This window comes from Athene noctua, chromosome Z, assembly GCF_965140245.1.
Source record: "Athene noctua chromosome Z, bAthNoc1.hap1.1, whole genome shotgun sequence".
NCBI classification, from domain to species: Eukaryota; Metazoa; Chordata; class Aves; order Strigiformes; family Strigidae; genus Athene; species Athene noctua.
In genome coordinates, this window is record NC_134077.1 from 41571215 (window position 1) to 41587135 (window position 15921).

A 15921-nucleotide genomic window follows, 5' to 3' on the forward strand; every position below is an offset into this window, starting at 1 on the left:
TTCCCCCAGGGCCTATATGGCTTACTTTCTGTATTGCTCCAGTATCTCTTCCCATGCTTTGAATGATTAAAAAAAGCCAGAGGCCTGTAAAAAAAAAAAAAATCAAAAACAAACTGGAAAAATATCTTGGACTCAACTTATTTGTAAACACTCAGAGTAACATTACTGGCACCCATGGGAGATAAACAAACCACAGCTACATCTCATGGAATCAGCTAAATTATTTACCATGGGGCTCTCCTTCCAGTGAACATTTGGAAGGTTATTAATGATCCTCTTGAGATCATCAAGGTATTCCCCTCTTTGATAACTAAGAGGCAATATCCAGGTGATGAATTAAGGACAGGGGAAGTGGGTAGTGGTTATCTGACACAGTGTGCTGGAGAGCTGTTACCATAAATTCGGTCTCAAAAGACTAAGACTTAGTTGGAAGTTTTAGAAGGCAGGCATTCTTTATTGCAGTGCTGGATGCACGTTGAATGATGGAATGATTCCCCCAGATTTATGGTAAAATTTTGGTAACCCAGGTGGAACACTGCTTCTGAATCTTGATGGACCTGTGGGATCACAGGACCTCCAGCTGTCACCGAGGGGTTCTTGGGGAGAACTTCTGATGCCCAGACCAAAGAGCCCAGAGCAAATCCCCTGGTAAAGGCATTCTCTTGGCATTTCTGGTTGTCTGCCTGTAAGATGTGGTGAAAGCCTTGTAAGGTTGGGCCAGAAGGGGTTTGAGTCCTCTCCTGGACAAGTTCTACCAGATAAAAGTTTGGAGGACATCCAGGTTTCTGGTTTGGAGTTAGAGTCCCCCAGTGGGTTCAAGTCCCACTGAAAGAGGCATAGGGGTTTGAGGCCCCTTACTCCATATGCTATAACAGGAATGCCCAGAGTACTGGACAATTGTAGGTTAGAGTCCCAGCAATGGGTTCAAGTCCCATGCGGTCTGAAAGAGCCATAAGGGTTTGAGTCCCCTTTGGAAGGATTGTGGGTTCAAGTCCCGCTCCTTGGTCTTGGTAATTTTGAATTATGTGCTTTGTTAATTGTATTGTGATTTTTGGGTTACTTGCTTTGCTTACTGACTTTCTTCACTGGATTACAGTTCTTGGCTTTGTCTATTAATAAGGTTTAACTAAGATCTAAAAATAATATTTTGAAAATGTCTCCATTAGGATGTATTTTAAAGAACGAGGAACAAATAGCAGAGTTCCCTTTAGGTTAATATGCTAAGCTGTGTATTGTAGTTTTGTGTTAGGTTATTATTTTGTGTTGTTATTGTACTGTTTTGTGTGTTATTTGGGGGATGGGTTCTGTCCAATCACAGAATGGAGAAATTCTAAAGGATGGTCCTTTGGGCTGCATATTGAAATGCTGGAAGGATCAGGGCAGGGAAACCACTGACCTGAAAGAAACTGATTGAATATTGTAATCATTGATGGTCCTTATATACTTCAGATGATCAGGAGAAATGGCCTAAGAACAGAAATATAAACTATAATACTGTATTGCAATTAATATTGTTTTGTAGACATGAAGGAAATTGGGATGAGATGCTGTATGTGAATTTGTTCTTTGCTTTGCATTGTAATTATATGTAATTATAATATGCTTAAGAAATGTGGTTTGACTATAAGTGAAGGTGGTATATTTGCACTTGAGGCAGAAAATAAGAAATCGTCTAAATGGTGGTGTTGAACATGTAGCATTGGCAGGTGATGCAAAGGACAAATGAACAGGAAATGGCAGCACAGGGTGGAAGAGGGGGTAAACAGAAGGCCAAGGGAACAAAAGGTTAGTAACTCGAATAGTTTCGACAAGGAGGAAGGTTTCAGTCTGGTGGTGGGTAGGACTAGGCGAGAAAATGCTCAGAACATACAAGCCCCTCTCAGGTAAGCAGTAGGAACTTTTAGACTGGCTGAATAAAGTTGCCATTTTCAGTATCAGATCTAACGAATTGGAAGAAGTCTGATGGGTCCTGCCTGAGGAAAAGAGAGTGGTGCTGGAAAAAACTCATGAGGAAGACAGGCTAAATACAGGGACGGTCCAGACTGTTTTATGCCAGCACAACAGCCAGACTGGAATCTAAATACAGGGGCAGGCAAGTTGATGAATAAACAGGATCAACGGTTGACTACTTTGTTCTTAAGTCAGATGGTGTTAAATACCTCTATGAAATGAGTATGGAGGGGAGAGACTGAAATCATGCCATGTACCTCAGAAAAGCACCTGGCATTCCTGAGCTGGCTGAAATGCATATGATGGTTGGTAAAGATGAGATAGTCTGAGAAGCTTAAACTAATTGTATTTCTGTCCACCACTCAAAGATACTGGTTACTGGTCAGTGTTGCAAGGCAGTACAAAGCATTCTAGCAGATATCTCCCTTGTTCTGTATCTTTAGAGTCCTACGTGGCCTTTCAAAATCCTAATATTTCCTGGGAAAAGTAACATACTTAGGAAGATAACTTGGCAAACAGAAGACAGAGTATATTTCCTGCTAGCAGTTACCTAATAAATTTACTTCCTTGAGAGGCCAGCATGCAGTCTCTGCCAGTGCTGTGCCAGATCCTGTTCTTGTCAGTGTTCAACCTGTGCTCCCAACTATGGTGCAGTACTTACTCTCTCTGACACAGTACATACAGTTCTAGTTCTTCTACTCCAGACTGTTGAGAAGGTAGTTTCATGAGAAAAGAGCCTAATTTTATTTGACCTGTTCTGTGTTCTTATGCTAGAACTTTACAGATAGCCCTAGCTGATAGATTGTTTTCCCCTCAACACTTCAGTAGCTGTAAACCAGGTCCTGTGTTCTAGCAGCTGTATTTTATGACACCATACATCTCACCATAACGACTGGTATCTGCAAACTTGTACTATCATCTTTGCTTTCAACTCAGTTCACAGAAAAGAAACAACATATCAAAATAATATGGAGGAACTGCTGAAAGTGGCAGTGTAGTTCAGGTATGATTCTGTGGAAGGTCTCTGTTTTATCCTCAGGTCCCTCGTGGAGAAAAGCTGGCTGTTCTACATGCTTACAGCCTACATATGTGAACTTGAAGAGGTGGTGAACAGTGTATACATGTGAACTTGTGGGTACTTCAGAACTCATGATCAGCCCCTGCCAGATATATGACAAGCTCCTCAAGGAGGATTACCTCCATGCACAGAATAAGAACCAGGCTTTCCTGGACCTGATCTAGTAATCTAGAAAAGAAGAAAGGGAGAGCTATTCCAGTAACATTTTTCCCTATATCCACTTACCTGGGGTCTCAACCAACACACTGGTGGCTACCAGCCATGACGTCCTGATGCTCAACAGTCATTCTGGCCCTCTGGCTAGGGTGGAAATGATTTTGAGTGACAGGAAGCAAGAATGTGCTCGAAGACTGCTTTCTTTTATAGGGAAAGAGGTCATTAATTGACTCTAATGATTTTATGAGGCCAGAAAGAAGGTGTAAGATTTGATGATGAGGGGTTTGCTTATACTTTTGAGCTTAGATGTTTTGCTTACATGTAGCTGAAACCGATAGAGATGCCATGTAAATCAGGTGCTTGTAGTGCAACATTAGCAGTTAGTGTCACTGGAGAAATAACACACTAGATCACTACCTCAAAGACAGCTCAGACACATGACAGAAAAGAATTAGTAGTGTGAAGAAGGAGCCTTAGGAATCCAATCTGTAGAACAAAGGTATAACAGAGATTGTCCAGAAAACTTGATGGAAAACAATGTAGGGAATGGATTTTTTTATATACTACTGAAGGGAAATCTTCCACTGAATACTTCTTACAGTGTTGGGGGAATTTACAATTTCTGCTGTAAATTAAATAGCTCCCTTCAGTTATGTCAGAGAAGATGAGGGTGAGGTCATAGAACATAAAGATAGGGTCTTACTACCTGCACAGTTGCATGATCAGACATGCTAGGAAATTATCCTCTGTGGAAAACTATTTTTTTCTCTCAGTCAGTTCTGTCAGGCAGGCTGACAAATCTTTTGATGGAAGAACTTGCAGGGCCTGCTAAAAGGACAAGAAACTATTAATTCAAACATATGTAACAATAACTTTGAAGAATCAGGACTATCTTTCACTAGTTGTCTTTCACTAGAATTCAAAAGGTTTTTCTGTGAACTTGCTCTTGGAGATATGAATGACAACTGCTATCTTCCAGTCTTAAGGAACTGCCTTGACCTTTCAAAGACGATTGAATGGCCTCACAATGACATGAGTCATCTTCCTTGTTAGCATGGATGACAGAGGAGAGTAGATTAAATAAATACAATAGGCCAGGGGTTTGGCATTTCTTAAAGGCTTCTGCTGTTCTACATGGTGTAGTGCTGGAGCCTGAATAATAGGCCCCGAAACAAAGTTGACCTCTAGATGAACGTCACAACCAAACATTAAATTTTCTGCTCTGGAAACATCTGTTCTACTAAATATTTAATGTCTTAAAAACGTTCTGAAGGAGTCAGTAAAAATACCATTACACCAATGCAATAATTTCCTTAATGTTGGAAGTGCAAAATCTGCAATCCTGTATTTTTGTAAACGCTTGGAAACAAGCCAGCAGAGCTTCACTTAACGGGGTGGTCTGACAGAAAGCAACGAAGAGTCAGTCCCTGCCGCAGACCAAAATGCTGGTCGCTGCCTGACCCTGGAGCAGAGGCCTGTCGGCACCGACCCGGCCTGCTGGGCCGGGTGTTGCGGGCGCAGGAGGTTGGACCGAGGCCGCGCTCCAGACCGCATCGCTCAAGCCGCGCGCCCCCAGGTATCGAGGGAAAAAGGAGCTGTACAGTGCGACCCCCCGCAGCGGCGCAACGCTCTGGGCACTGGTTGGCTCGAGCCCAAAGCATCGCGCGGAGAGCTCAGCCCCGCCTCTGTCTCTCGCTGATTGGCTTTACTGCTGGGCGGTGCTCGACTCTCATTGGCATAGACAGAGCGCCCTCCCCTTCAGCGCTGATTGCTGGTGTAGGCGCATGTGCGGAAGTTGTATCCACCCGAGTCACTATTCCTGTTGATTCTTGTCCTCATGGCCAACCTGGAGCTTTTCGGTACTCAGCAGCAGCCGACTACCGCTGCCGATAACGGGGCGCTGGATGGCGCCGAGGAGGATCCTGCTGCGGCTTTCCTGGCGCAGCAGGAGAACGAGATCGCAGGCATCGAGAACGACGAGGGCTACAGCATCCTGGAGAGCGGCGAGGTGCCGGCAGCGCTGCACGTTCTGGATGGCTTTGTTTCGGGTACGCGTGAAGGGACGGGGACCCCCAGTCCACCGCCCCTCCCCGTGGCGGGGGGCCCCGCGGACGGAGGCGCGGTGCCAGGCGCGAGGAGGAGAGAGGTGCTGGCAGGATAGGGCTTCGTAGCTTCCATTCTCCCGCCCAGGTAGGGGAGAACGGTGCTGATGGGACTCTCGCCTTGGCTTTCTGCTCCGAGCACATGCTGCCGGTGAGCAGGGCCTGGCTGTCTGGGAATGATCCCGCTATTAGGGCTGGGCTGGGCAGGTATGTCATCTTGGTCGTCCTTGGTGTGTTCTGCCTCGTGTAAATTATATTTCAGTAGCTTGTTGAGAACACTGCAGAGTAACTCTTTTCTTCTCTAATCCAGGAGCCTGCCTAAAATGAAGATCCGCTGAAAGCAGGATAAGTCATTGTGTTGTGTTCTGACTCTTGCGTTTCTGTCTTCAGAGTCAGTGATCTTAGTCTTAAAAGTATGCTAGCAGTTGAGCTAATGTTTAATTTTCTAACCCTCTAGCCTTTGTTTCTTGCTAACCTTTGTACTGAATGTGAGAAAGCTGACACTGCAGTATACACATTCTGAGGAGGGTGCATCTGTACGTTAGGAACTAAAGGTTAGTGTTTTCCGTTAGATTATGGTAGCTAAAGCAGCCCTGAACGAATACTTACAGTTATGAAACATTTCGTTTTTTACGGAAGTCTAAGTTGAAAGGAGTTGTGAAAGTAGGATGATGCTGCCCTTAACTGATGGTTCAGCAGTCTTGGAAGGCTTTGCTTGTACTTGCCACTGGGACTATAGGAACCTACTTGCTCTCATGTGACACCCCTACATCACTTTAGGAAGATGCTGCTCTTCTTCAGATTGAAGTTGAATAACTTTGCTCCCCTGTTTTGTTGAAACATTTTTAGAATTAAGCTCTAATTATGCAGCCTTATTTCCGAAATGACTGGCGTATCTTATATATGAGGATGCAGGTTCATAGTATCTCTTGGAATAAATTGAGTAATGGAGACCTGCTGCTTCTAGTGCTTATTTAGTGGTAATGCAGACCTTAGAGTCAGCTCATTTGTAAAGTTCAAAACATATGGACTGTGTATTTCCTGTAAAAAGGGTGTTTACAGGGGAGTAACTTGCTCAAGCCCTACAAAATGAGGATAATCATTATCAGAACACCATCCTGTTTTGATATTAGACATAACTTCTGTGTATAGTGCAGAAAGAGACACAGTGGACACTTCCTTGCTTACTTTCAGAAGTCTCAGACAAGCATTATACCTTATATGGTCATGACATTCCAAACAGACTCTGGAACATCGAAGTAGCTGTTTGAGGACTAATTTATTTGGAGAAAGTTCTGACACTGGCCTTTTTCGCAAGGTGCTATATCCAACTATATCCATGCCTTCTCTACAGGTGTGTAGTGTAGCTATTGCAGAATGATTCCTTGGAAATATCAACTTGTTTAATACTTCTGGATTGGCTTGATATGTCAAAGTAGTTCTTCAGCTGCTTTTCAAGAGTATTTCTCAAGTTATGTACGTTCACTTGTCATGGAATGTGAAACTGTTATTGGAGAACTTTCTCTATAAAGAGGGTCATAAAATAATGAATATGTTAATATGATCTAAGGATCTGGGAAATCTAGTGTGATCTGTATGTCATCTTGCTTTCTTATATGCTCTGGGATTTCATATATGCTCTGGCCTGTTAAGTATGCATAACAGATTGTGCGTGTGGACTTCTGGTGGTCCCATTTTTTTAACAGAACATCTATTTGTTGACTGTCAGAGCCAGTACTCACTCCCTCCTTGTTAAAAAGTGTGGACTGCAGCAGTGCAAAAATATTCTGGTTCAGGCATAGTGACAAATGATCTCATGACTTCTGCTGCCATTTGTGTCTAAGGTTTCTTGTCTGATTTCTATCCTAACAAATATCAGACAGCTCCAGTCTCTAGTGTGTATTAGTTTATTAATACTACTAATAACATAAAATTATAATAAATATAATAAATTTAATACTTAATAACAGTAAACTGTTTTGTAATTAAGTAGGTGAATGCAAATTTCTTACTGAAATAATACACATTCTTACATGGAACCTTAAGTATCATGATCAGGGGTTTGTGGATTTACTTTTTTAACTGTAACCTTTCTGAACTTATTTACGGGTCTTTTGGATAAGTTTTCTTTCTAAATATGCAGCCAAAAGCCATAACTCAGGCAGCTCTTATGTGGTTTGAAGATCTTCAGATACTGTGAGAAGCAGTCACCAGTGTTTTGAAATAGAAATAGAAACATGGTGTCTCACACAACTGTTTTTAAATTGCAGGCTTTTAAAAGAAATTAGACAAATATATGGACAGTAGTGAACTCCATGAACATCAATATCTGGAACTAATGTTAGTATATATTTCTGTTAAATGTAGTAATGGTGGATACTGAATGAGTGGGGGGGTGAATGGCAGAATTGCCAAGCTCATGTGTCGCCTTAGCATCACTTCATATTGCCATGGTCAGGATTGGAATACTGGCCTGAATCAGTAGGCGATCTATTATGTAAATAGATATCATGTTCAAGCTTCCTGGGCATGTGAAAACTAATCTTATTTCCCTTGAAATATGAAGCATAATCACTGCTTCAGAAAACAGGAAGTACTGTATAAATCAAGTAATACAGTGCTATTGCCTAGTTATTAGTAAGTAGGTCTTTTGTGAGATTTCCTTTTCAGTGATAAATCAATACCTGCATTTATTTACAGTTAAATTCTTTAATTCTCTCCAGTCCAACAATACTAGGTCTTCAGGTTATAGCAGTTCACTTTATATGTCCTCTGAGCAGGAGAGAGTGAGTTCAGGTTGAAGTATATGGCTTCTAGAACCTGTTTGTCAATATAAAAACCTCGAGACAGCTTGTCAAGTAGCTTCTTATGGAGAATTACATTCAAAGAAAAGCAGTTTTATATGTTAACGATCATGGAAATACATACAAGTTTAATGCAGGCAGTCTAGTCTCAAACATTGCCTTCACAGTTTCAAGGTCTGTTATTTTTATATGAATTTGAATGAATAACATTTCTCCATCTTCTGAAGAGACTCAAGAGCTTCTCTAGCAATTAAGAAACTTAATTGCATTTGGTGGTTTGTCCATAAACCATATTTAATAGCCTTTGAGGGACTGAGTATCTACTCACTTGAAAATGATTTAGAATTGTTTCTTCCTGTCTCTCTAGTTAACACAACAGACAGGAAGAGTTACTTGTTTGTGACTATGGATATTTTTTCTTAATAGTTCGAACAGCCATTGTTTTCAGTTTTTCTGTGCAGTCAGTATCTTGAGTTTTCAGTGCACTGTAAGGTAGCACTGAGAAAGATATAATAAAGGAATGGTACCTGCTAAACTTGTATTTGTTGTCTCGTGGTGACACTGCACTATTATGAAGCTCATGGCAGAAAAGCCTATTTTACTGTTTACAAAGTAAAACTACATCTGCTGGGAAATGACAGAAGCTCTTATGGCACAGCATTATTGCAGAGAGGAAGGTGTGGTCTAGTACTAGCCTACTGATTATATTGAAAATGAGGGAACTCTAATGGGTTTTGGTATGACAGCAGGTTAGAACTAAAACACATGAAAGAAACTCTCTGACCTGCTTCCCCTTATTTTGCACACACACGTGAGAATAAGTTATGGCTAGAAAAACTATTTCTTCCTCAGTTTCTTGCTTAACTATATAAACAAAAACTTCTGAGAAGATTCTTCTTTCTCATCATCTTATGGATTGAGAGGTAGATGAAGAGGAAGCATGATTTGTGCCCTAAAGAAGAAGGATGGGAAGCTGAAGTTACTCAGCCTTAGGCCAGAATATATTAAAGTTGGTTATGTTCTTTTGTTGCTTTAACTATAGCTACTAGTTCACTCGAAGTGTTAATAAAGAAGTACTTATTGTTTAAAAGAGAAGCTGAAAGTAGCTCATAAAAAATACTTTTCTGTATGGTCATATTGAAGTTCATTTCTTCTGCATGAAGACACTGTTCAAAGCACACCTGGATAGGAAGACCTCAGGAGGAACGAGTCCATGCATTAAGAGATGTTTGGACTTGGGTTAGAAGAGCTACCTCTGCAAATTCCTGCCTTTGTTCAGGTAGCTGTTGTCTTTTACGTTGAGAACAAGGCTAAGCAAACTTCCTTTTGTGCCAAGTAGTACTGAGTCTGGTATTAATGCAAGTAGTTGTTTTATAGTATGTGATCATCATTGTGATAAACCTCTGAAGCCATATGTTGACTTGTAGGACTGAAGTGACAAAACTGTCAGTGTATTTATCTTTGAACTACCTAGCCCTTTCTTTTGTAAACTCTAGTAAATGTGGAAGGCACTGATTCTAGCTGTCTGTTTCTGGCAAGCTTGACTGTTGTTTCTCTCCTGAAAATGCAAGGTAGTTGATATGGCTTATCCTCTCTCAACCTTTACAGAATCTAGAAAGTGGGTGGAAGTTCATTATTACCCTATTGTCAGAATGTGTTACATAGCTGTAGATGTTTGGACATGTTCTCTGCAACAGTACCCTTAGAAATAAAGCTTTATCTTAAGTTCAGAAACCAACACGAAGGAATATGGACCATTACTAATTAGAACAGTTCTAAATGTGCAATGTTAACTTCATGAGCTTCAAGATGCAATAGAATAGACTCTGAAGCCAGTAGAGAGCTCTCATTGTAATGGTTGATGAAAACATGATAGCAGTAATAGGTGTTTTCCATGAAAAGTCAGGTATGAAATGATGTTTCTGTGGACAAAATCTGATACACAACTAGCATTGATTATTGATGTGAAAGCTGGCAAGCAGATAATATTTCTAGACTTAATACTGAATTACACAAACACTGAGATTGGAGAGCTCAAATGAGAGAATGTTTGACTATTGGTCTTGTTCCAGTTAGCATACTTGTATTGGCATATGACAGCGTGCTGGTACAGTGCGATTTCCTCTTCTGCCTGCAGTATGCTCAGTCAGCATGCTGACTCTGCATCTTAAACACAAGTTCTAGGGAGCTCAAAACAGATGGGAAGTTTTTAATATTTTTAATGCTTCTAACGTGGGTGCCCTCTGGAAACACTTTGCTCTGTGACTGTTTCTTACACAGAAGAAAAGTGGCCGGCCCTAAGACAAACACATCCATTTTATCTCAGCTGCAGCCCTCAGCAATGGTGGTGTTCTATCAGCAGACTACTAGTCTGAAGACCTGAATAATATTTTTTTGTATAACAAGAAAACTTAATCATATTATTACATTTCTTGGAAGAACCTTCAAGACTTATTAGCACTTTCACCTAGTTGGTTAGTCAGTGTTTCCCAAGGAGTCTCTCTCATGAAACAACTGCCTTCCTTCTGGAGATGAGAACTACATATATTTGAAGGCTAGCCTCTCTTGGGTGTTCTAGCAATAAATAGGTGTCTCCAGTTTGATTGAATGTGTTAATTGCTGTCTGCTCTTCCAAGGAACGCAGAGTGGGAAGCTGGCTTATTCAAGCTGTTAATGTCAATGTGAGTTATAGACCCTGGCTTAGCTTTAATTGCAGCCTGTCAAAACAAAGTGAATAGCTGCAGCATGTGTCTGTAGTGCAGATGGGCTTAAAGTGAAGGACATTGAAGTGTAAGCATGTTTTCTTTGTGGGCTTCAGTCTTCATAAACCTGTTTAGTAGAACTGTTAATTGTAGCTGTAACTGCCCAAGTCAGTGTATGTGCAGTGATGTCTACAAATCTGCTGTGAGGGAGCTTCCACACTGACAGTAAGTGATGTGCAGGGTAGCTGCTGTGAAGCAGACAGGTGCTGTTAGCTTTATGTGCCTCTCAAACCAGTTCTTTTTGACTTCTGTAACTTGCAGAGGAGTAGCAATCAGACAGAATAGCTACTGCCTTTCAGATGTAGGAGTCTAGTTAGAAAATACTAGATTCTCTTAACTGCTGAAAAGCTAGTTTCTGTTAACTTGAGGCATCCCTTACTGAAGTTAGTAACTATGTTCTTGGAGACTAACATCTTCCAACTTAACTATCATGTTTGAACTAATGACTTTACAATCCTCTACCTAATACAGTTAATGATTGCTGTTCAGGGCTCAGGGTTAAGGAAGGCATAAAGGAGTATGAAGAGCTTCCTTTAGGTGAAGGAAGCTCTTTCCTTTAACTTCCATTAAGTGCCATTAATGCTACTAGCATGAAACTGGGGCATACATAGCTGCAAAGAAATAGAGGATACAGCAGCATAATGCTCTTAGGTTTAGGTGAATTAGCTATCTTATTTAAGAAGGTGCAAAATAATTTGTCTGTTTACTGTTGTGTGACTTTGATACAGTCTCTTCTTCCACTGGAGAGTACATAAACATGGTAAAAACACTTCTGTGTGATAAATGGTGGCACACTGAGACAAAAATAGTAACATGACTTATGTCACACAAGCAGATACTATGTTGCACTGTTCCGGAGAGGTGCCTTGCTGAGATTTAGCAGTTCTTGAAAATCTTGGTGTGTTTTACATAGAGATTTAAATAGTTTCACAAACTCAAATATTTGTCTCACAACTGACATATGTTCCTTATGGTTGTGTTTTACTAAGGTGAAATTTTAGGGTTTTGGGGCAAAGATTCCTAGCTGATCCTGTTCCTGAGGCTATACTGCCAGTGTCACTTCAGAGGGAATAATGCTGTAGCTGAAGTACGAGGCTATCAAACATGTCATCACAGAAGGTAGCAGAAAGGTGACTTTGCTAGTAATGTTAGCTCTGTCTTTTAAGCTGATTAGGAATTAGGAGGTAGCCAACTAGGATAAGAATTACTCAGTGTTGTCTGCAGGATTGTTCCAGGTAGAGACTAGAACAGCAGGTGTCACGCTTCTTAACTTCTGAACAGTTGTCTAGTAGTCTCTCTAAGATAGGGAGGAGAAAGTGGCAGTAATTTTAGGACACTGTTTGTAGCAGCTTCTCATGCGGTGTCAGCTCTGCTGTTTATGTAGCCTGAAGCATGATCTCATGATGATGAAATGACCTTGTATTACCTGTTCTGCAGAATAATGGCTCATTTGGTTTTGTGTCCTGTCCAGAAAAGTGCAGAGACAAGGAAGTGACCCTGCAGGGTACCAAGTAACACTCATTGTAAAGTTTTCCATACAAGTTACTGAAATCTGTAAATCTGGCTGTTCTGTCTTTTCTCAAATGGCTAAACTGCAGTTACTTCTTTACAGGTGCTGTTGATGGGGTGATTAACGGAGATGTCTATCAGGTAAGATGTACTTAGAATGTGCTGTTCTACTCTGAGAACTTTACCTTAATCTAGACTAATATTTTCCATTTCTTGTCTCTAATGTACTTGTAAGTTCCTCTTCAGAGAGGACATAAATTCTGATTGTTTATCTCATAAAGCTGTTAATGTTCTTAATAGGCTCCTCCTCTGGATTTAAGAGGCAACTTAAGCAGCAGTCCATTTGGAAATATGGCTTACTAGGACATAACCACTGTAAGCAGTCTGTCAGGCTCTGTGATATGATTTAACATTGACTTGCCACTGCCTAATAAACTGAAAGCATGCTCTGACTACCTAGCTTAAAGCATATTTTTCTGAATTGCTTAAGGATAATTCATGCATCCTGTTTGTCTTACCAAAATTGGTTTTACAAGGAGCTGACTGAAAACATTATACATTTCTTAGTGACATAAAGTTGCATTAAATTAAGCTGCTGGCTAAGTAGCTTATTGATGGTGTGAAAACATGGTAGTCATGGTAATAATAAAAAGGAGGAGATACTTGCTTTATTAGTGTCAAGGATGAATGAGGCATACTAAAACAATCACTGTGTTGTAACTGAATTTCACACCAGTTTGGGTAAGGCATTACCTTTGCCTGGTATCAAAGTCAGCTAGATAGCCCAGATTAAATTAATTCTTGGGAAAGGGGCAGTGTATGAGCTTCTTCGCCATAGAGTTTTAAGTGAATGCTGAGCTTTGTGTAGAAACAAACAGCTTTCACGGCTGCTAATATTTTTATATCCTCACCATTGCTGTGAGATGGATGGGAAAACTATATCTTACTAGCCCTTTGTGGCTCCATATATAGCCAAAGGTAGGTACCTTGATTTTGTGTTTGCAATTCTAAGTGACAAGCTGTTTTGGGTGATAGAAATTCCTCTTAATGAGGAAGAACAGACTGAATGGGCTATACATAACTTTTGTTTTAGCTACCTGTAACTAGTTTGGCTGTGCAACTGGCCAATTTATTTTGTTTTGGATTGCTTGTGAAGCCTGGTGCTACTGCATCAGTGTAGCTCCATTTCTTTGCATTATTCCTCCATTGAGGGCTAGATGCAGCCAAGTCTGTCATTAGCTGCAATCCATCTGGTGCTGCCAGGAGTGGTATTTCTTGGGTCTGTTAGGAGTAGAGTGAACGAATAAAAGTTGTTGGACTTGAAGTATCCTCTGTGGCAAATAGCACAATATTCATTAGCTTTGAGAATCTAGTGTATTAATGATAGCCCTTTCCATTGCAAGTTCTTGAGCTATTGTATAGTAAAAGGTGTGCTGTACTCGGACTGTTTTGATGCTTAAATGTTGAAATGCCTCCCGTGTCCTAAGCTGAATACAGCAATCAATATTTTGTAGTGTCTTTAAAGGACATTGCCTTTTAATATCAATTAAATTCTCAAATGTCTCCAGTAGACAAGTAAGTTACAGAGAATGTTTTAAGCTCCTATGCACAAAACTGTAAAAAAATTAAAAATTACTTTCACAGCAAAAATTTAAGGTGAAATGAATTGGAGGATCTTTAGGCCTACAACTGCATAATGAGGTGCTGGGTATTTTTTCTGCGTTCTTCAGGTGCAGAGCTCTGGCACAGTCTGCCCACTTGACTTGAATTTGTGTTTGATCCGTGATTGCTAGAGGCATTCCTGTATTCATTTACTTTAATCCTGCTGTAATTTGTGTCAGGATGTTTTTTCATGTTAATGGTGGAAATGCAGTATAACATCAGATGAATGTGTTATGTGCTCAGTTCAAATAGAGTCTTAATTTTATGTAGCTTGCAGGCCGTTACCTGAAATATTCAGTTGTCATGTATAAATGACATTACTATTCCTTCCCTTTAAGGAGAGTAATGGTCCAACAGACTCCTGTGCTGCCATATCCCAAGTAGATCGACTGCAGTCAGAACCAGAGAGTATTCATAAATGGAGAGAGGAGCAAAAGGAGCGCTTGGAGCATCTTGGTAAGGAGGATGTTTGTTGCAGGAGTGTTCTTGCTTGTGAGTAACTTGATGGCAGCTTCTGCAGCAGCAGAATTCTCAACTCTGGCTTCTGGCTCTTCAGAATCTAACATGCTTCTTGAGTTTGAGCAGCAAGCCTGGATGAGTCTTCTAGTAAGCAGATTTAATACTGGTGTAGGAGTCAGCAGACAAGTGGCCCTCTGAACCTTAAGAGTATTCATGTGGTCTGCCCTTTACTTACAAATAAGCTGACAGAAAATGAACAGCTTTTATCAGAAGAAAAGAGTGAATAAATACTGCAGCCATCAGGATTTTTTTCAAATTATAAAGATTGCTCATTTTGTAATTGTTGAGGACATCTGTTGTCACATGGATCTTAATCTAATACTTAAGTAATGGACTAGTAACTAGCTAAATACAGCTGTCAAATGCAGTGATATATACCTGTGGACAGCTTCTATGAGCCTACAAACTGGTATGCTTTCCACTTATATTAGGGAGGAGGCTTTGCTTGAAATTGTTAGGATAGAACCTTCTGTACTATGTAACTCTGGGTAAAGCTCAGCCTGTTGCTGCTCTTCTGGGCTAGTTACAGCAGATGAACTTGTCTTGAACTGTAGGCTGGTTGAAAAAACATGCTGAATGCCAGGCTTCCTCACTTTATCTAAGCACAGAGTCTTTACTGAGCTTTGTTCTAGTGCTAGCATAGCAAACTGACTGTTTCTGGTTTTGAATAGTTTGCAGGCAAACAGACTTACTGAATCTGAATTAGTCTACAAATGCCTATTCTAAACTGGAGTGTACTAGTTATGCAGTGCAGGCATCCTGTTTAGCTAATCCTCTGAATATTTAGAGTTGTCATGGTCCAAATCCGGAAGTCTGCACCCTGAGCCATCAGCTGAAATGTTAGCAAGATCCAAACATGACTGACAAATCAATTCTTACATCTTCAGATGTGAACTCACGAAAGCAGGAAGCAGAATGGAAGGAAAAAGCAATAAAGGAGTTAGAGGAATGGTATGCAAGGCAAGATGAAAAGCTCCAGAAAACAAAAGCCAGCAACAGGTAAGTTTCTCCAGCCATCTGAAGAGTTTCATACTGGGTATGAAAGAAATAGGGGAGAGAGATTAAAATAGTTCTAGTATGTCGTAAAACACTAGTCCTTCAGATCATTAAAGTAACCTGTCCTACTGAGAAATGGGTCCCCAGTGGTAGACTATCTTTTTAAGTTTTCTTAGAATTTAGATTAAATGTCCAAGAATAGCAAGATAAAACATGAAGGTTATGAACCATAATTACTGAAGATTCTTTAAGATACAAAGTTTGAACGTGGCCAGAAGTTGTTTTAGTCTGCCCACTTTTTTGCATGCTCCTAGCTGCACAGGTCTTCAGTGACTGTAACTATACCTTGAGACTAGCAATCTTGTTATCTTTAGAATACATGG

At 40.5% G+C, this 15921-nt stretch overlaps 1 protein-coding gene across 7 annotated transcripts in view; it reads left to right on the top strand.

Annotated features, from left to right (window-relative positions):
• Positions 1 to 4960: 4960 nt before the first annotated feature.
• Positions 4961 to 15921, top strand: part of CLTA (clathrin light chain A) — a 42478-nt gene continuing 31517 nt past the window's right edge. For 5 of the 7 annotated variants that reach the window (XM_074932093.1, XM_074932094.1, XM_074932091.1 and 2 more), the window contains exons 1-4: positions 4961 to 5232; positions 12465 to 12502; positions 14362 to 14479; positions 15430 to 15541. In XM_074932093.1, coding sequence (XP_074788194.1) covers positions 5022 to 5232; positions 12465 to 12502; positions 14362 to 14479; positions 15430 to 15541 — 479 coding nt within the window. In that variant the 5' untranslated portion in view covers positions 4961 to 5021. Of the gene's footprint in view, positions 5260 to 12464; positions 12503 to 14361; positions 14480 to 15429; positions 15542 to 15921 lie in introns of all 7 variants that reach the window. The other 2 variants (XM_074932092.1, XM_074932097.1) reach the window with 2 other exon arrangements.